This window comes from Ranitomeya imitator, chromosome 3 (assembly GCF_032444005.1).
Source record: "Ranitomeya imitator isolate aRanImi1 chromosome 3, aRanImi1.pri, whole genome shotgun sequence".
Taxonomy (NCBI): domain Eukaryota; kingdom Metazoa; phylum Chordata; class Amphibia; order Anura; family Dendrobatidae; genus Ranitomeya; species Ranitomeya imitator.
The window spans coordinates 474,295,550-474,317,270 of NC_091284.1; the positions used below are offsets into that span (position 1 = coordinate 474,295,550).

General features: G+C 42.5%; 1 protein-coding gene across 1 annotated transcript in view; it reads right to left on the minus strand.

Moving 5' to 3' along the window:
* The window catches only part of TSGA10 (testis specific 10), a 108,231-nt gene that overhangs the window by 28,156 nt on the left and 58,354 nt on the right, over positions 1-21,721 (minus strand). Inside the window, exons 15-17 of the mRNA XM_069757508.1 lie at positions 18,143-18,328; positions 17,460-17,669; positions 7,044-7,246 (exon numbers count right to left, since the gene is read on the minus strand). Coding sequence (XP_069613609.1) covers positions 7,044-7,246; positions 17,460-17,669; positions 18,143-18,328 — 599 coding nt within the window. The remainder of the gene's footprint in view (positions 1-7,043; positions 7,247-17,459; positions 17,670-18,142; positions 18,329-21,721) is intronic.

Genomic DNA, 21,721 nt, shown 5'->3' on the forward strand with positions numbered 1-21,721 from the left:
ATTGTCCAGCAGAGCCTGTTGTAAGGGGCGGAGATTCAGTTGCGCGAAGGGAACTGCTTCCATTGCGGCCACCATTTTCCCCAGGATCCTCATGGCAAAACAAATGGAATGAGGAAAGGGGCGACAGAGTGTCCGGGTTCCCTGCTGAAGCGCTTGGGTCTTGGACCGAGGAAGCAGGACCAGCCCCTTGGACTTGTCCAGGATCATGCCTAGGAAGGAGATCCGTCGGGCTGGACTTGTCCAAGTTGATTAGCCAGCCCAGGCTTCGCAGGTATGATAGGACGGACCTTTGATCAGGAGGTCCACTCCTCGGGAGTGAAGAATGGCCATGACAGCCGCCATGACCTTTGTGAATACACTGGGCACGGTGGCAAGGCCGATGGGTAAGGCCGTGAATTGAAAATGGTCCTCTTGGATGGCAAAACGCAGGAACCTTTGATGTGGCAGGAAGACTGGGATATGGAGATAAGCATCTTTGATGTCTATTGATGCAAGAAACTCTCATCTCTCCATTGAGGAGATGACTGACCGTAGGGATTCCATCCTGAAGTGCCAGACCTTTACATACTTGCTTAGGCGCTTTAGATCCAAAATAGGGCGCACCGTCCCGTCCTTTTTTGGAACGACGAAGAGAAAAAACCTCTGAATCTCTCGTGTTCTGGAACCGGAACAATGACCCCGTTTCGGCAGAGAGATTCGATGGCGCGGTGAAGTGCGTGAGACTGAGCTCCTGAACTTGGGAGACGAGAGCGAAAAAACCGTACTGGACGGGAGGCGGAAAATTCTATTTTGTAACCAGAAGACACCAGGTCTCTGACCCATTTGTCATGGATGACGGAAAGCCAGACATGTTGAAAAAGAAGCAGGCGTCCGCCTACTTTGGTGGTGTTGACTGGAAGACTCCCCGAGTCATTGTGAAGGAAATCTGGCAGGCCTGGATCCCCTGGTTCTGGGTTGCCTAGGCTTACCTCGCCAGGACTGATTCGGCCTGTATGAGGGCCGAGGGTCTCTGTACGTGGAGATTGTTCTGATCTGGACGAGGCTGTGGAGGTGGACCAGAATGGGCTACTGCGAAAGGGCCAAAAGCGAAAATGTTGCTGACGCTGAAATGCAGTTTTAGGCCTGTGCTGCGGGAGGAATTTGCTTTTCCCTCCTGTAGCATCGGAAATAAGCTGGTCTAATTTTTCTCCAAACAGACATCCGCTCTGAAAAGGCAGAGAAATCAGAGACTTTTTAGAAGAGGAATCTGCACGCCACTCTCTAAGCCATAGTGCTCTCCTAATGGTGACGGCGTCTGAGGCAGCAATTGCCGCACAGTTTGCTGCGTGTAAAGTACTAGTGGAGGTTCCTTCCAATCTTTGACAAGATCTGCAGAAAGGGGATACTTCATTTCCAGGGCCTTTTTACTCGTAAAGCGCTTATCCGGTCGCTCCCTGTGTCGCCGGACTATATCTAAAAAATCTGGATGAGAGGCGAACACCCTATGGGATCGCTTGGTTCTTGTAAAAGATACCGCATGATCTGGAGCCGAATTAGGGTCATCATCAACCTTTAGCGCATGATTGACAGCTTCAATGAGGGAATCCACAGTCGATTGAAACTCCGGAGAATCTGGGTCCAAGGATGCCTCAGACTCATACTAAGAGTCATGATCGCTTCGAACCCGTGGAGAGGGTGAGCGAGAAGTGGAGCTACCAGAGGCTGAATGGCATGGTGAATGCTTTGGAGAGGTAGTGCGGATCCGGATTTTGGATGTCCGTACCTCCTTCAGGTGATAACGGCCCCTGCTGGCCGATGATTCCCCTGTAAGAGAGGGGTCTCTTAACACAGGGAAAGGAGTGCCCCGCTCCCCAGAGGGGTCATGAAGGGATTCAATAGCTTTGGCCAACGAAGCCATGGATTGTGACAATGATGCAGCCGACTCAGGGGGGCTAGATACACTGGGGTCGGTAGCGGCGGAGAGCTCCTGAGCACATTGGGCTTTGAGGCCGAGGGAGAGGAGCCTGGCAGGTGGTACACATAGTGAAAAAGGTGGTATGTACCTCTGTAGCCTTTTTAGCCTTTGACTGCGACATGATGTACCCCAATATAAGTAAAAAATGCTGCTAGTGGAAGCGATGTGGGGTAAAGCTGCAGGGAAGCACCAAGTGCAGTCTCCTTACCCAGGTCCTGTGTCCCGCAATCAGATGAGGCGGTGCGCTGAGTAGGGGAGAAGACCGGCATCCAGGGCTGCTGACACGTGCAGAAAAAAAGGCGGCCGGAGCAGTGCGGTGCTGTGCAGGGAAGATGGTTGCCGAGATTTGGGAGACACTCTCGCATAGAGCGAGAAGCGCCAGGTCTGTGGGCGGAGCCGCTGGAATGATGTGGGAGGGGCCTATCGGGATGCGGCCTACACTAGGCCAAAGCCGGGGACTAAATTTATGGCTTCGGCCGGCGCGCACCCGCCGGGGAAGATGCCGCAGAGCCCTGTGGGGACCCTGCCGCTATAGAGCCCTCCTATGACCGCCAAAAAACGACCCCCCGGGTGGCACTTACCCCAATATGAAGGTCAGAGCTGTGCCCGGGGTAGTCAGGATGGTGCAGGGTTGGGGGAGCCTCCATCCACCATACCCTTAAAAGGATGGTGGAGAGGAACCGTCCGCCTCCTTCCATCATCCGATTTTTTTTTTTTCAGTGGTGATGCAGTGGGGGCTGCATGGATGCCACGATGGAGAGTGCCTCTGAGCATAAGAGGGTATAACCTGGTGGGCAGGGCAAAATGTCCGGCAATAGGCCTGGCTGCAGAAGAGGATACGTGGAGGTGGTGACACTCCATGTGCTCTTCTGTTAAGGGAGGGGGGAGATCGGTGCCCTTGAAGGGGCCCGTCGCCCCTAGAATCAGCTCAGGCAGTGGCATCCCACGTCCCAGGAGAGGATACGGAGAGGCGACACTCTCCGTGCTCACCTGTTGATGGTTCGGTGAGATCGGAGCCTTGAAAGGTTCCATCGCCCCTTCATCCAGGTAAAAAGGTTAAATAGTAGAAAAAAGTCTGGTCTGAATAGCAGACCATGTGTGCCTCCTATGGACACTAAGCTTGAACTGGGTCTCTGGAAGCCAGCATGAGGGTGTATACTGCAGGGGAGGAGCTAACTTTTTTGTCTCAACTTAGCGTCAGCCTCCTAGCGACAGCAGCAAAACCCCCATGGTTCTGTGTCCCCCAATGTGGCTCTACTTTATAAACTTCTATGAAGCACCGGGGGGTCAAGGTGATCACTACACATCTAGATACTGTACATTCTTTAAGGGGTCTAGTTTCCAAAACCAGGTCACTTGGGTGGGGGTTCCACTTTGAAGGCATATCAGGGGCTCTCCAAAACGCGACATGGCGTGCGCTAATGATTCCAGCCAATTCTGCACTCCAAAAGCTTCTTCCCTTCCGAGCCCTGTCTCATGTAGATGTTGCAGACCTAAGTCTTCTGCTCTGTGTATGATCCACCAACACCCCTGACTGGCCGCTTTCTGTGAGCAAGATGCTACCCAGTAGTCATGTCAGGGTTACACACATTAGCCTGACTGCTCTGTGCATAAGATGTAGTCCTGTGGTGTTAACTCCTTAGTGACGGAGCCAAATTTTTGAAATCTCACCAGTGTCACTTTATATGGGAGTAACTCTTGAACGCTTCAAGAAATCCCAGCGAGTTTAAGATTGTTTTTTCGTGACACATTATACTTTATGTTAATAGTAAATTTATGTCAATATGATTTGTGTTTATTTATAAAAAATATCAGAAATTTGAGAAAAATGTAAAAAAAATAGCAATTTTCAAACTTTGAATGATTATCCCTTTAATCCAGATAGTCATATCACAGCAAAACATTAATAAATAACATTTCCAACATGTCTGCTTTACGTCAGCACCATTTATAAAATGGTGCATGCGGCCTGCGTACCTATCTTTAACATTAGGTACGCAGGTCGCTGCATTGTCAAAACGACGCATGCGGAAGCATCCGCATACAGCCGCACGACCTGCGTACCTAATGTTAAAGATAGGTACGCAGACCGCATGCAGGTCGCTTGCAGAAGCAGGCGGAGCTAGCGGCGGAGGTGCGGCCGAGGGCGGGGCTTCACAGAGGAAGTCCGCAGCTCCTCAAAACGCTAATGTGAAACCGGCCTAACTCAGGATTCCCTAACTGGGCATATAAAAATATTTTTTTGTAAAAGCTCAACCTCTTTAATTAGTGTAAAATGTGATTAATGCTACATAAGGCCTATGGCAGTAATTTTAACTTGCATTAGAACATGGGTCCTTTAAAAAGGATTGTATGGTGTGTTTTTTTATGGTTTTCTTCCATCTAACCTATTCCTTATGAAGTTAATAGCGTCATCAGAACTACACTGACTGGGTTATTACCTGAAAAATGTTGGGTAAAAAAAATCATTGTAAGTGCCCATTTAAACTAGGTGATAATTGTGAAACAAAATTCCTAGGAATACTCATTTCCCGATTATCGATTATGTCTAAACAGAAAAAAACAAAAAAAAGAGCACAACACACCGACCAAATAGTCCAATAAAATAATTTTTTATTATATAAAAATTATAACATTAATAAGATAAAAGTGGGAAAATTTGCACAGGTAAATATACCAATTTTAAAATCCGGTATCAAAATGTATCCAAAAATACAGAAAAAGGACGCGTATCCACGAGTAAGTACATATAGGTTCCAAAGAAGAAAACAGTATAAAACCCTAAGGCCGGGGTCACACTAGCGAGTTTTACTGACGTATGAGAGGCGCAAAAACTACGCATTGCACATGGACCAATGATTCTCTATGGGGCAGCTCCTATCTGCCGTATATTTCTCGGCCGTATTTTAGCAGGCTCCTGCTTGTAAAATGATTTAACCCATTCAGATGGATTTACAGCGTGGGACATGACTGTAACAGCGGAGAGGTATGGGATATTGTTTTTTTTTTATTTTAACTTTCTTTCAGGTGACAAGGGTCTTCAATTGGATTGAGTATAATAAACTATTACAATACCATGTGTCTTTATTTCAATAAAATACTTTTTTCATAATGTGTGTGTTTTATTAACCCTTTACTAGTATTGGATTAATAATGGATAGGTGTCTTATTGACGCCTCTCCATTATTAACCTGGCTTAATGTCCCCTTACAATAGCAAGGTGACATTAACCCTTTATTACCCCATATCCCACCACTACACGGGAGTGGGAAGAGAGTGGCCAAGTGCCAGAATAGGCGCATCTTCCAGATATGCCTTTTCTGGGGTGGCTGGGGGCAGATGTTTTTAGCCAGGGGGGGGGGGCAATAACCATGGACCCTCTCCAGGCTATTAATATCTGCCATCAGTCACTGGCTTTCCCACTCTGGCGGAGAAAATTGTGCAGGAGCCCACGCCATTTTTGTCCGTGATTTAACCCTTTATTTTATCAGCTAGAGCCCCCAAATTTTACACACAGACACTTGGAACATTACTAATGAGGAATATGTAAAAAAATAAGGGATATGAGATGGTTTACTGTATGTAAACCATGTCTCATATCCTGTCGGGTTTGAGAAGGAGATAGTAAAAGCCGGCAATTGAATTACCGGCTTTTAAGCTATCTAGCGCTGTATGAAATATAAATATACAGCACATATACATGTGTCTCACTGATATATATATATATATATATATATATATATATATACGTTTTCATTAATATTTGAGCCCATGGATCCATTGTATGTCCGTTTTGCAAGCCGGCGAGAAAATCTCGCTGTACGGATGCCATACGGATTACATACGGAGGTTTACATGCGCAAAATACGCTGCCACACCCTGCCTACGGATGACATACGGATCACTATTTTGGGAATATTTCTGCGTATTACACATGTAAAATACGGACCGTATTTCCCTACACTGAATGTGACTCCAGCCTTATGGATCACAGCTGCACATATATTCAACAGGAAATTATTGTTCTGCTAACATCAAGTAGAATCCATAGAAATACCACTAAAAAACAAATATGTGAGTGAGTCCCAAAAAAACAAAATCATACTATGTAATAGTCAATCAAATAATCTGCAATAAACAATAAAAGTGCCGATTGAGAAATAGTACCATGGCGTAAAAGTGAAAGGCACACTGTGGTTTACTATAGAATCTGTCAAAAAACAATAAATTCAATGTACAATCACTGATATTTGAAACCTAGGTATTGCCGTGAGAGGGGAGTGAAAGGTAGTCAGGGAATCAACGTAAAATAAAGAATCAAAACAAATCAACAGTGCATAATCACTTACTATAATATTGTGAGACTCTGACTCCTGAATGGCGTCCTCACCCAACACACGTTTTGGCTCTTTGCCTTCGTCAGGGTCTCACAATATTATAGTAAGTGATTATGCATTGTTGATTGATCCCCTCTCACGGTCCTTCCTGGGTAGTAAGCACTTATGTCACCTGTATGTAATTCTACACAGAGATTTTTTTCACAAATATTTTTTACTACCACGGGGGGTTGTCCCTTGTATATAGCTTTTGACTGATGTCTAAACAGACCAGCATTCATGCAACGAATGAGTAACTCATCGAGTGAAATGACTTAAGTAACCTTAAAAATCATCGTTCTCGGCATCACATTATCCAGTGTAAACAGGTGATGTGCTGCCGAGAATATAATGCTCTGAACTTCTATGGGCACACAGAACCAACATATTAACAATCGTTCTTTTAGCATAGCAGGGTAGTCAAGCTGCCTAAACAGGTTATAAAACAATTTCTGATCAGCTTGCATGTAGTCGATCAAAGGTTGTGTAACGCCAGCGGTCGTCACATGTAAATGTGGCCTAATTGAGATTTTGTTATCTTTATCGTAGGCTTTTGCATCTATATCTGTTCAGCAAAGCCTTTCCATATGCAGATGTCAATATATTATTGGCACTGTGTGTTTAGCAGAATGGCTGTAGCTTAAAGTGGTACTATGTAATATTAGCTAGACACTAAACTGCACATTTATCAGCTGCAAAGAGCATTTACTTACAGTTTGGTCTCTGCCAACATCAGCCGGTCTCCAAGCAGCAGAAGTTCTGAGTCAAGTTCCTGGACCCGCACTTGGGACTGGAATTCTTTGTCTTGGTTTGATACTAAGAGGGCTTCCAGGTTCTTCACAGCGATCCTCTCACTGGCTAGCTGCTTCCTCAAGAGTTCTACCTCTGAGTGACAGGATTCCAGTTCTTGCTGCAGCTGAACATGCAGAAAAGAAGAGATGTCTCACCTTACAGGACATTACAGAAAATTCATGTTTTGTTTTACTTTATCACCATTTTGTCCTTATATTCTGTCATCATCATTAGGCCGGTTTTCCAATTGTAGAAAAGTGGACCCAAACATTTCCTAGAATGTGAAATAACAAAATCATATAGTACTCACCCTCCCTGGGTCCAGCATCGGCATTTCACTGCTGCTCCAGGGTCAGTCTTTTGGCTGCCGCAGTGATCACATCACCGCTGCAGCCAATCACTGAGTTCAGCACCTCTGCAGATCTAGATAGCACTAGCCGCTGCTTGGTGATTGGTTTGCTGTGGTGATGAGACCGCATCTGTGGTGGACAGCTGATGCTGAAACCAGAAAGGATAAGTACTATCTGATTTTGTTATTTTTCATTACTGGAAAAAATCAGGGTCCACTTTTCTAAAAGCGGAAAACCCCTTTAACAAGAAAAAATATTTAGAGCTTTTTAATTTAAACTTTGAGGTTTGTGTGTAAAAACTGTTGCAGTCACATTTTGTTTACAAGAGATAGAGAGCTGAAATGGAAAAAAAAACATTGCATGAATGAGGCACCTAAAGTTCTGGAGCCACATATAAGAATCAGCCCCTACTGAGGAGCCACACACACACTGCCCATGTTATTTCCATTCTTGCTTGCTAACAATTGGAAAGCACACGCTAACTTGGTACACTCCCTTCTCTCTATAGGCTAAGTATCAGCTTCTATGGAATGTACATGTCCCCATAAAACCCATACCCAAATAAATACACAGGACACAGATATCACAGTGACATAAAATTGGCCGTGCGGTTTTATTCAGGGTTACATAAAATACCTTAAATATTTCCAATAAATAAACTTCCATAAAATAAATTCAAATTCTCCAAATTTCCAAATGTCCAAATCCACCCATACATGGGTGATTTTTCCCCACAATTAAAACCACACAACAGGATGAATGACGATATAGAGGGAGGGAGGGTGGGCTCTTCTTTAATCTTGCGTCAGCAACTGAGGCGCTCAGAACCGCCAGTCAGGTTAAATATTTGAAAAAAGACCGCCAAAAACGCTCTCCACCAATGAGAATTCAGCAAACTTGCCGCTCAAAAACTGGTTGAAACCAGATTGTCACGAATCTACCACAGATTCTGACATTACAATAACATCATAAAAATGCATAAAATAGTTCCCAATAAAATGGACAGAGCAGGGTCTATGAGGACATGAGACCCCCGCTATACTGCTTTATGGCTTGAGCGGGGGGGCTTACATGTCCCCATAAAACCCATACCCAAATAAATACACAGGACACAGATATCACAGTGGCATAAAATTGGCCGTGCGGTTTTATTCAGGGTTACATAAAATACCTTAAATATTTCCAATAAATAAACTTCCATAAAATAAATTCAAATTCTCCAAATTTCCAAATGTCCAAATCCACCCATACATGGGTGATTTTTCCCCACAAGGCCGAGACTAAACAAGTCGAGGCCCCCCCCCACCGCACAGCCATTTTTCGATTATGCTGCCCATATTTAAATTAAAAATATCCAGACCAATATTGGATAAGTGAATCAAATCCTGTCTAAACATCCCGGTAGAAACCCCTCCAAATCTTCGTGCCTAAAAGAAAAGCCATCCAACAAAGGAAAAAATTTCATCATGGCACGGTTCACCCTCTTACGAATTTTATCCAGAAATAAAAATTGCTGTTGTTGCCAAAAGAGTCTGGGAATGATCTCAGAAAAAACAAGGCTTGAAAAAGGAAATTTTGCCTCAAAAATATAAGATCAGACCTCATGGTCGCTAACAGATCAAGCGTATTGATTTTACCCAGATCATTACCAGCAAGATGAATAATAATTAAATCCGGGTAAGGAAATTTCAACATGCAGTTGTTTAACTCAGGAACTAAGGAAGCCCACTTCAATCCTCGAATGCTATGCCAGAAGACCTGAGTAATAGAAGGGTTAAATGATAAATTCTCCGAATAGGACCGCTGACTAGCCCTCTTCTGGGCCCAGAAAACAAATGAGTGGCCAACAATCCAAACAATAGTTGGACCTAAAAGAGAATAAACGATTAGTCAGCATATAAATTATGACGAACATACAGTTTGAAACGGTTAGAGTTCCATCTACCCATTTTTTTTATTTTAGCATCGGACAAACCGGCCCTAGCGGCCTCAGTAGCTGCACCAATCCTAAAAGAATGGGAAGATATTTTGAGGTGACTTTTACCCAAAAAGGAAAGGCATTTCTTGAGGATAAAATTAAACTGAAATATCGTCACTGGTGACTTATCCCTGTGTATGAACAATGGGCCCTGCACCGCAGGCCTATTAACAATCCATTTTGAAAAATTAAGAACCGGGCAAATAGTAGGATCATAAAATGAATTCAAGCGAATTTCACTACCCCTTCCTAACTGATCGGTTTTAGATTTCCTTATAAACACTAAGAGGGATGAATCGCATAGCTTAACGTCCTCTAGTCTGAGCCCAGATGGTTCGGCTTTTTTAAAGGATACTATCTCGCTCACGCTAAGAGCTCCAAAAAAACAGATGGAAAAAATGGCATTAAATAATAAAGCTTCCTCTGAATTTGAACAAACACTAGTCAGCGCTGAGCAAATGCTTATCAATAACGAAAATGAGATAGGGCGTCTGGAATCTGGTAAAAAATTTTCACGTTTCAGGCCTTTCAAAAACTGTTTCACGAGAAAAAGGTCAGTTAGAGCAGTTCTCTCATGAACCTTAAAGAAAAAGGAAACTCCTGCAAAGCATTTCGCCACTGCAGAGTAAGATAAGTTCTTCTTGAGTAAGGACTCCGCAAATTGTAAGGCCACGAAAGGATCAGACACCAATACTTCAAAACCATGCAAAACACAAAAGTCAGTCCACTTCTTCCATGCGGCTGAATAATCAGCCCATGATCGTTTGGACAATGAATTTTCTATAAAATACGGTACTAAGCTGAGATCACATCCCAGACTGAGGGAGGACAAAACGTTGCTTCTTTGTCTGCTAATGGAACCTGTTGGAAAAAATTAATCCACTGACTATTCAATTCTATTAGCTCCGTACAATTACTAAAATTGCTAACACCCACTTTTGCCTTCAACCAAACGTTATTTTTTAAACATAATAAAACTAATTGCCTCAGAATTTTTGTGGCCCAAAGGTTCTTTAAAGAAAGGGTATTGATAGCAAAAACGACCGCCTGGTTCGAAGAATTTAACAGAATTCTTGAATTCTGCAATTCATAGCCCCAAAGAAAAATGAGTGAAAAAAATCGCGAAGAGCTCTATGAGCAGGGAGTTATTAATGACCCTAACAAAATTACAATTGACAGGCCAACTCAAGTGAACCCAGTGTGAAGAAAATAAAAGACCGACGCCTAAGGAAACCTCCGCCGAAAAGGCCAGCGGAATGGAATCTGCATTGATAAAAGGAGACTGAATAACAGATCTGCCATTAAAGTCAGCCAAGAATAAGAGCCAAATTCTTGCATCCTCCTTAAGATCCGATCGGACCCTGATGTGGGACTTAGGTGAAGAAAACCCCTTAGTAGCTTCGTAAAGACTTCTCGAAAATACACGGCCCATTGGGATAACCCGAAGGGCGAAATTAAGAAGGCCCAACAAGGCTTGCAAATCCTTGAAGATAATTTTTTCCTTAGACAAAAATTCCGAAAGAGATGCTCGCAGTTTAGCAACCTTTGCCTCAGGCAAAATAGCTACCATTTTTTCTGAGTCAATTAAAATGCCTAAAAATTCAATCTGACTACATGGGCCGACTGTCTTATCGTGGGCGATGGGAACTCCAAAGTGAGCACACAAACGTAAGAAGCTGTCCAAGGTATCCTTACATACGCGAGAATGAGGAGGACCTACAAAAAGGAAATCATCCAGGTAGTGCAAAATACCAGCCTCTACACAGCTGGATTGCAATACCCAATGTAGAAAAACGGAAAAAGATTCAAAATAAAAGCAAGACAAAGAAAAGCCCATTGGAAGGCACTTATCAAAGAAAAAACAATTATCAAACTGAAAACCCAAAGAATTGAAACCCATAGGGTGAACTGGTAAGAGCCTAAAAGCCGATTTAATATCGGATTTAGCCATCAAGGAAAAAGGGCCAAATTTTCTTAGAAGATCTAACGTGCCGTCAAAAGAAGAGTAGGATACTGAACACAGATCCTTATCCACTTCGTCGTTTAGGGACTGACCTGGCGGATACGATAGATGGTGGATTAAACGAAACGAACCAGAATCTTTTTTAGGAACCACCCCTAGGGGCGAAATGCGAAAATTCAAGAAAGGAGGGGACGAAAAAGGGCCAGCCACCCTACCAAATTCTAACTCGTTAGAAATTTTTTCCCTAACAACTTCGGGAAAAGCGGAAACAGATGATAAATTTTTTACTAAAGTGCAACCTTTCCCTTCAAAACGAGGAACAAAAAAAACGGAATAGAACCCATCATAAAGGAGACGACTAGTCTCCTTGTTTGGGAATTTGCTTAGCCAATAGACCATATTTTCCAGAATCACTGGCGTCCGGGTCTTTTGGGTTAGGATCCCTAATTGAAGATTGCTGAGCTGCTTGCTTCTTAAAACACTTGGACATGGGGTGGGGGTTACCGCAGAACGAGCACTCATGCCTAAACCTACAGTTGTTGTTCCACTTGCAAAAAGACTCGTTGAAGGCGAAGCAGACGCCTTTTTTAGGAAAGGAATTAACCGATTGCCTGCTAACCACATTTCTCGATGGCAGCATGAGGTTAATCCACAAGCCAATGTCCTTAGTACCCCACTTGACCTCCGGGTGAACTGAAAGTTTGTGTCTAAATGCCTGATCATAGTGAAGCCAAGCAGCACCTCCAAAATTCCTATAGGCTTCTAAAATGATGTCGACGTGCTGAAACAGGCTGCTGCAAAGATTAGGGGATTTTTCCCCCAAAACTGCAGCATATATAGCAAAAGCCTGTATCCAATTGTTAAAAGATCTAATGTTACGTTTACTGTCAGAGTCAGCCTTATCATCTTTTTTATCTGACTTGGGGGGCTGATCTCTGCGAGGCAGGAGAGAAAATAGATCAATATAATTATTGTTCCAAATAAGCTCCTTCACCGAGGAGCTTAAGTGGAAACCAAGGGGCGACAGTTCGCACATAAGCGCCTCCTTAAAAGGATTCAAAGGGGTAACACCAAGGGCAGGCGCTTCTGAAGGTAAAGAAATGCTAGCAGATACTAAAGGAGAAGGGAGACCCACATTACCCATGGTCTCACATATAACCGATTTAATAAGTTCCTTCAATTGATTGTGAGGAAAAGGGAAGTTAGTTAACTCACCATTTGAATGCAGAACGTCTCGGCGTCGCTCTCCAGAGCCACTTGCGCTCAAGCCCACCATAATAGGCGAGCGCGGCTCTCTGAGAGAATTTGCTTGGGGATCATCTTCTTCTTCGGAGGACTGTGTAGCAACAGCTGGAGCCGGCCTTCCTTGCTGTTCCGGAGCAAAGATGGCCGCTCTGGAGCGAGAAGAGGAGGGGACCGCGGCGCTTTTACAGCCCTGCCCCTCACCTGACCTTCCGGATCCTTCATATGACGGCGAAAGTTCACGCTGAGGGCACCGGCTGAGATCCCGCGCCGGGCTGCGGGATTTGTCTGAGGTGCAGCGACACGGCTTCTTACCGGCGTCCCGAGCGCTACGCCTGGGAGTCGCAGAACCCGCAGCTGCAGACGGCACAGACCTAGACTTCCTGGGACGAGTTCCGGAGCTTGAATCAGTCACAGCAGCAGGTACGGGGCTTGGCGACGGAGGAAGGGGCTCCGGGACCGGAGGGGGAGGAATGGCTTCGGAGGCTGACGGCAAGGGACTCATAGCCAGACAGCTTTTTAACCAATCCAGACCGTTTTCACCCCCGGCCCTGGCTAGAAGCTCCTGCATAAGCTTCTCCATGACAGCGCGGTATCTCTTCTTTAATCTTGCGTCAGCAACTGAGGCGCTCAGAACTGCCAGTCAGGTTAAATATTTGAAAAAAGACCGCCAAAAACGCTCTCCACCAATGAGAATTCAGCAAACTTGCCGCTCAAAAACTGGTTGAAACCAGATTGTCACGAATCTACCACAGATTCTGACATTACAATAACATCATAAAAATGCATAAAATAGTTCCCAATAAAATGGACAGAGCAGGGTCTATGAGGACATGAGACCCCCGCTATACTGCTTTATGGCTTGAGCGGGGGGGCTTACATTATTATATATATATATATATATATATATATATATATATATATATATATATATATAAGGCTAGGACCACATTGTGTTAGGGCAATCCGTTTAATGGATCCGTTACTAAGTGGCACTAACGCTATGTAGGGGATCCATTAACGCACCCATTGCCATAATCGTAACGGATCCTGACGCATGTAAAAAATCGGCATGCATAAGCGATGATGCGTTACTTTGTGACGCACCCTCGAACGCGGTCTATCGCGTTTTCAGGTATGCTAGGTCTAACGCACAGCGAACGAACATGTTCGCTGTGCATAGACCTCCATTGCTAACGCATGCAGATGCAATGGTACCATGCGTTAGCGCACTCGTAGAAAAAGAGATTTTGTGCATCAGCGTTAGCGCATCCATTTAACGAATCCGTTAAACGGATGGCACTAACGCGATGTGAACTTCGCCTAAAGCAGGTCACAATAACCCAGGTTAGACAAAAAAAATATTTCTGAAATGCCAGAGTTGTGCCTTATTGACATACAATTGTCAAAATGATGTCACTGAAACATGTGCCCCAACCTGTTAGTCTCCAGCCATGCAGAAAGCACATGTATTACATGTAGGGTAACTTCATCTAAACCATAAAATGCAACAGCTTAGATGGCACAAGCTTTTTAATGTTGGACACACATGGAAATTTGATGTAAGCGTCTAACAGCATGTGAATATAATACCATAAGCCACATGTACTGCACGCCACTAGTGCATACAGCTAAACAATGAGGCTGTATGCACACTGCAAAGCCAATTGCAATGAGAGGCCCAATGGATGTGTATCTCTGACTAGCTGGTACTTTGTGGACTATTTTAGCATGATTTCATTGAATGACTCCATACTAAAGAGGTTTCCTGTTTGTAACTACAATTCTACAGTCGCGCACATTGCATGCTGTGAGGATTCTCCGGTGTCAGCACTCGGAATGTCGGTCATGTGACCTCAAGTATACAATATGCACACTCCAATTAGGCTGCTACCTGCCTTGCTCAATACCCATCCATTGAGAGACGCATGTCCATCTAGTCGGATTTTGGCCCAGAGTATGCTATCATATACAGGGGGGAAAATCAGTATTTGATACACTGCTGATTTTGCAAGTTTTCCCACCTACAGGGAATGGAGAGGTCTGGAATTTTTATCGTAGGTGCACTTCAACTGTGAGAGACAGAATCTAAAAATGAAATCCAGAAAATCACAAGGTACGATTTTTAATTGAATTTTATTGCATGAAATAAGTATTTGATCACCTACCAACCAGCAAGAATTCTGGCTCTCACAGACCTGTTAGGGCTTCTTAAAGAAAAACTCCTACTCTGCACTCAATACCTGTATTAACCCCTTCATGACCTTGGGATTTTTCATTTTTCCGTGTTCGTTTTTCACTCCCCTCCTTCCCAGAGCCATAACTTTTTTATTTTTCCGTCAATTTGACCATGTGAGGGCTTATTTTTTTGCGGGACGAGTTGTACTTTTGAACGACATCATTGGTTTTAGCATGTCGTGTACTAGAAAATGGGAAAAAAATTCCAAGTGCGGTGAAATTGCAAAAAAAGTGCAGTCCCACACTTGTTTTTTGTTTGGCTTTTTTGCTAGGTTCACTAAATGCTAAAACTGACCTGACATTATGATTCTCCAGGTCAGTACGAGTTCATAGACACCTAACATGACTAGGTTATTTTTTACCTAAGTGGTGAAAAAAAATTCCAAACTTTGCTAAAAAAAAAAAGAAATTGCACCATTTTCCGATACTCGTAGCGTCTCCATTTTTCATGATCTGGGGTTGGTTGAGGGCTTATTTTTTGCGTGCCGAGATGACGTTTTTAATGATAGCATTTTGGTGCAGATATGTTCTTTTGATCGCCCGTTATTGCATTTTAATGCAATGTCGCGGCGACCAAAAAAACGTAATTCTGGTGTTTCGAATTTTTTTCTCGCTACGCCGTTTAGCGATCAGGTTAATGCTTTTTTTTAATTAATAGATCGGGCGATTCTGAACGCAGCGATACCAAATATGTGTAGATTTGATTTTTTTTTATTGATTTATTTTGATTGGGGCGAAAGGGGGGTGATTTAAACTTTTATATTTTTTTGATTTTTTTCACATTTTTTTTTACTTTTTTTTTTCACTTTTGCCATGCTTCAATAGCCTCCATGGGAGGCTAGAAGCAGGCACAGCACGATCGGCTCTGCTACATAGCAGCGATCTGCTGTTCGCTGCTATGTAGTAGAAAATCAGGTGTGCTGTGAGCGTCGACCACAGGGTGGCGCTCACAGCTACCGGCGATCAGTAACCATAGAGGTCTCAAGGACCTCTATGGTTACAAGGTACAAGCATCGCCGACCTCCGATCATGTGACGGGGGTCGGCGATGCCGTCATTTCCGGCCTCCCGGCCGGATGCAGTAGTTAAATGCCGCTGTCAGCGTTTGACAGCGGCATTTAACTAGTTAATAGGTGCGGGCAGATTGCGATTCTGCCCGCGCCTATTATGGGCACATGTCAGCTGTTCAAAACAGCTGACATGTCCCGGCTTTGATGCGGGCTATCCCGTCCGAGGTCAGAAAGGGGTTAATTGCACCTGTTTGCACTCGTTACCTGTATAAAAGACACCTGTCCACACACTCAATCACACTCCATCCTCTCCACCATGGTAAAAACAAGCACTTTTACAATTTACTGAGAATACTTTTTTTTCCTTTTGTAGACATCTTGTTGCCTAGGTGACAGACCACCACTGTTGTTTAGCAGTGGTGGCTGAACATGCACAGTGCTTACAAGCTCTTTTTTATTGAGCTTGTAATAATTGCTTTGAAGCTGAGTAGGATCACTGGTGCACACTGTTATCCGCTAATATTTACAAGCTAAACGGCAGTGGTGGTCGGTCTCCTAGGCAACAAGCTGTAAAGAAAAAAAAATTCTTTCTAGCTCAAGAACCGCTAAAAATTTTAATAAGCAGCAAATTGAGAAAGTGCTTGTTTTTACAAACACTATCCAACAACACTCATCTATGAAGATGGGAATTACTCTTTAAAGGGAAAGTGTAATTCAGAAAATGACCTATTGTTTAAATCGTGTTTTTATGTTTTTTTGTCACGCCTGAAGGCCAGTTGTGTCTGAAATGTGTACGTTAAATCTATATCCCCTGTTTGTGGAGCCATTTAATATGTTTAAACTGAAATAATGAACTGAAGATTATATTGTGAACACTGGCTTATCTCTTTTCCTCAAGTTTTTATACTAAATATATATTGCTACAAATTGGCAATGTGTTTTTTTCATGTCTATTTGTATTGAAAACAAAAATCATACATTTTTACTCTGGCTTTTTGGGGATATTTTAGGCTCAAGCATCCTGTTACTTCAGGAAATCCACATTGACTGACTCAGACCTTTTGTATTGATGCATCTAATGAATGTGGGCAATGGTAATTATGAAGGGAGTCAGGCAGGGTCAGGTGTCACATCACTTATTGTGACTGCTGGATCCTGCATTATCAGCTGTGAATAGAGGTGTTATCTGTCATTGTAATCCTATCTCTGATGATAATGAGCCTGCTCTTTCAGTATCAGTCTAAAATAGCCCAAGTGGCCAGTGTGAAAACTGCAATGTCAGAGAAAAATTAAAATCCAAAAGACATCTCCAGAGAGGGGACATATCACTCTCAAATTGAACATGCGGGATTAATTATAGCTAGGGAAGAGATAAACTAATTGTAACTCGGGAAGTGAGAGAGCTGACACTGCAATCTCCATTGAAGTAGGGACCTCCTGTAGTGAACAGGTAATGACCTCAGGATATTTATTTTGGGAAAAAGACACCAAGGCTGGCAATTGTTTATACAGAGGTGGAGAAGTACAGGAGCAGGTAATAGGTTTCCTATAACATACCATGTCTGCATCTTGTGCTTTGGCACAGAGTTGGCGGTTTATAATTTCTTTACCAGAATCCAGTTTAACACAAAGTTCTCTTGTAGATGCCAGGTCACTGAGGGCCGATGACTTCTCTGCTCTAACCTGTTGCAGCTCTTCTTCCATTCTTGTAACTGATTTGGTCAAAGAACTTATCTGAGATTTGTAAGACTGCTCAGATGTAATATGCTGAAATCCAACAGGAAAAGTACAGATGCATTAGATGTGAGTGTGCCACAGCAAGCAAAGCTGTAAGTAAAGCATGAGGTTTTGCTACCACAATTAATTTTTTGTGAGTATTTTATGCTGTGTATTATTGAAAAAATGAAAGCAAACTATTTTTCTTTATAGGTGCAGAAAATGTGCAACATCAAAAACTCAGATAGCTCATCATGGGAATAATTAAGCCTTACAAGTTGAAGATTTATTAAGTCAATTATAGCTTGATTATATGGCTACAAAACCTTGCGCGTTCTGATGGCTCATAAATTTTATGCAAAATTAAAAAACGCTCTTTAATTTTTGTCCTTAACCTGTTTTGCAACTTTGTAGCTCAAAAAGTCAGATATTCTGCTAAAATTATGCAAAATTTGCCCCCAAACAAAAAAACACAGTTTTCACCCTCCCGGTAATGTAATACCCATCTTTATAAGATATCTTACTTGTTCAGACTCTAATTGCAAGGCATCAGATCTTTCTTTAAGTCTTCGGCGTTCTGACTCTGCACCAATAAGGTCCAACTTTATAGAGTTAAATTCCTTCTCCAGTTGGTGAAATTTGTCTTCCCAAATATCCGCCCTAGATGAGGATTTCCGATAATTTTCAAGGAGGTCTCGATTTTCTTTTTCCTGTCAATGGAGAAATCATTTTTCATATAACTGAGTAGGCAACCATCAACAGGAAACATTTAAAGAAACAACATAGATGTCATAACCACAGAACTTAAGTAAGAACACAAAATTTAATTTGGTATAGTTGTCAATGACAATTATAAATCCTACATGAAACAGCCACATCCACTACCATAAGACTTAAAAATAAATTAATAAAAACAATGAAAAAAACGGAAAAGGATTACTCAAACAAAGATCACCATATAGAGTACCGTATGTACAATCTGATATAACATTTCACACGATATAAATAGTCTCACAGATTCATAAATTCAGTTAAATCCTATTTAAATAAGGTGCATAGTGCAAGGTAAAAGAAATAATATTTAAAGGGACACTGTCACCTGAATTTGGAGGGAACAATCTTCAGCCATGGAGGCGGGGTTTTGGGGTTTTTGATCCACCCTTTCCTTACCCGCTGGCTGCATGCTGGCTGCAATATTGGATTGAAGTTCCTTCTCTGTCCTCCGTAGTACATGCCTGCGCAAGACAATCTTGCCTTGCGCAGGCGTGTACTACGGAGGACAGAGAATGAACTTCAATCCAATATTGCAGCTAGCATGCAGCCAGCGGGTAAGGAAAGGGTGAATCAAATACCCAAAAACCCCGCCTCCATGGCTGAAGATTGTTCCCTCCAAATTCAGGTGACAGTGTCCCTTTAATTCATGCACTAAGCACATATGATCTATTGGCTCTTTAAACAGTCATGGCTGAAAGTGTGTGCACCCTTGAAATTGCTCCAGAGTATTAAGTATTTCTCCAAGAAAATTATTGCAATTATAAATGTTTGGCTACTGACATGTTTATTTCCTTTGCGTGTATTGAACAACACAAAAATAAAACAGAGAAAAAAAGTCAAATTGGACATAATTTCCCCCAAAAAAAATGCCCCAGACAAATTTGTTGGCACCTTACCAAAATTGTGGGTAAACAACTTTGTTTCAAGCATGTAATGCTAGTTCAAACTCACCTGTGGCAAGTAACAGGTGTGGGCAATATGAAAATCACATCAAACACAGTCCAGCTCACCATAGTCGACATCCTTGGAAAGCACGGAACCGCTGTGTCAGGGCGTGGAATAATCAAGGAAATGATGAGGAATCCAGCTCAACGAGATAGTGAAAAAAACTTTTTCTTTACTCACTTGAAAAATGTGTTCAGTGGAGGATAAAAACCAGCAGTAACAGAAAATAAAATGCGATATTAATGCGTTTTTGGTGACCAAGCACCCTTAGTCATGATATCCAATGTGTAGCTTGTCTTGCATTTTTTAAACTGAGATCCGGTGAACACACCGGTATAATAATTAATTTACATAATTGCTGAACAAGGTGAAAACATGTGAAAGTGAATACAGATTAAAAATATGAAAATCACACCTGAAACAAGATAAACATGGGAGAAATTTACTTAATCTTTGTGTGTCTGTGTGTGCCACACTAAGTTTGGAGAATAGGAAGAGGAGACGAGAACTGTCTGAGGACCTGAGAACCAAAGTTTTTGAAAAATATCAACAATCTCAAGGTTACAAGTCCATGTCCAGAGATCTTGATCTTCCTTTGTCCACGGTGCGCAACATAATCACGAAGTTTACAACGCATGGTGTTTTAGCTAATCTCCCAGGACATGGACGGCAGAGAGAAAATGAAAGGTTGCAAACCAGGATAGTCCAGATAGTGGGTAAGCAGCCCAAATAAAGTTCCAAAGAAATTCAAGTTGTGCTGCAGGCTCAGGGGGCATCAGTGTCAGCGCGAACCATTCTGTCGACATTTTATTTAAATGAAAAGCTATGATAGAAGAACCCCACTGCTTACACAGAGACATTAAAAGCTAGACTGCAGTTTGACAAAATGTACGTGAGTAAGCCAAAATCCTGGGAAAGCGTCTTGTGGACAGATGAGACCAGGATAGAGCTTTTTGGTAAAGCACATCATTCTGTTTACTGAAAAAGGAATGAGGCCCACAAAGAAAGGAACACAGTACATGCAGTCAAATATGGTGGAGGTTCAAAAATGTTTTGGGCTGTATTGCTTCCTCTGGCACTGGGTGTCTTGACTGAGTGCAAGGCATTATGAAATCAGAAGATTACCAGAGGATTTTGGGTTGCAATGTACAACAGTGCCCAGTGTCAAAAAGCTAGGTTTGCATCCTAGGTAATGGGTCTTCCGGCAGGACAATGACCCCAAACATACCTCAAGAAACATCCAGAAATGGATGGAAACCAAGCCCATGGAAAGTTCTGATGTGGCCAGCAATGGGTCCGGAACTATAAATCCCACTGAAAAACTGTGGAGAGATCTTAAAATTGTTGCTGAGAGAAGGCACCCTTCAAATATTAGAGACGTGAAGTAGTTTGCAAGAGAAGAGTTATCCAAAATTCCAATTGAGACTTGTTAAAAGCTTGTTGATTGTTATAGGAAGCAATTGATTGCAGTTATTTAAAGTGTTGAAGGGTGTGCAACCAAATATTAGATTGCCAACAATTTTGTCTGGCCCATTTTGGGGGTTTGTGTGAAATTATGACCAATTTGTATTTTTTCCCTCTTTTTTTGTGTTTTTTAAAATACACACAAAGGAATCAAACGTATATATAACAAAAGGTGCAATTTCAATAATTTTGTGGGACAATTTCAAGGGTGCCAACACTTTTGACCAAAGCTGTGTATATAAAATTAGGGATACGTTATACTTTATGAATGCATTGCCTACTTCATTATAAATTTCATATTCTTTAACCCTTTCCGACGTTGGGCGTAATAATACATTTAACTCATGCTTCCGGAAAGCACGCCGGAAGTCCTACCCATCGGTCACCCCACCACATGATCGCGGGTCACCGATAGGTTGGCATGACAACCAGAGGTCTGCAGCAGACCTCTATGGCTGTCATAGCCAGATTGCTATGAGCGCCGCCCGGAGGTCGGCGCTCAGAGCAACTGAGCATTTCTGCTACACACAGGTGATCTGATCATGATGTAGCAGAGCCGATCAGACAACTGCAGCTTCTAGTCTCCCATGGAGACTATTGAAGCATGCAAAAAGTAAAAAAAGTTTTAAAAAATATTGAAAAAATAAAAACATATAAAAATTCAAATCACCCCCCTTTCACTCCATTCAAAATAAAACAATGAAAAAAATAAAACATATACATATTTGGTATCGCTGAATTCAGAATAGCCCGATCTATCAATATAAAAAAAATTAACCTGATCTCTAAACAGTGTAACGAGAAAAAAAGTTAAAACTCCAGAATTACATTTTGTTGGTCACCGCTACATTGCAATAAAATGCAATAACGGGCGATCAAAAGATTGCATCTACACCAAACTGGTATCAAAAATAATGTCA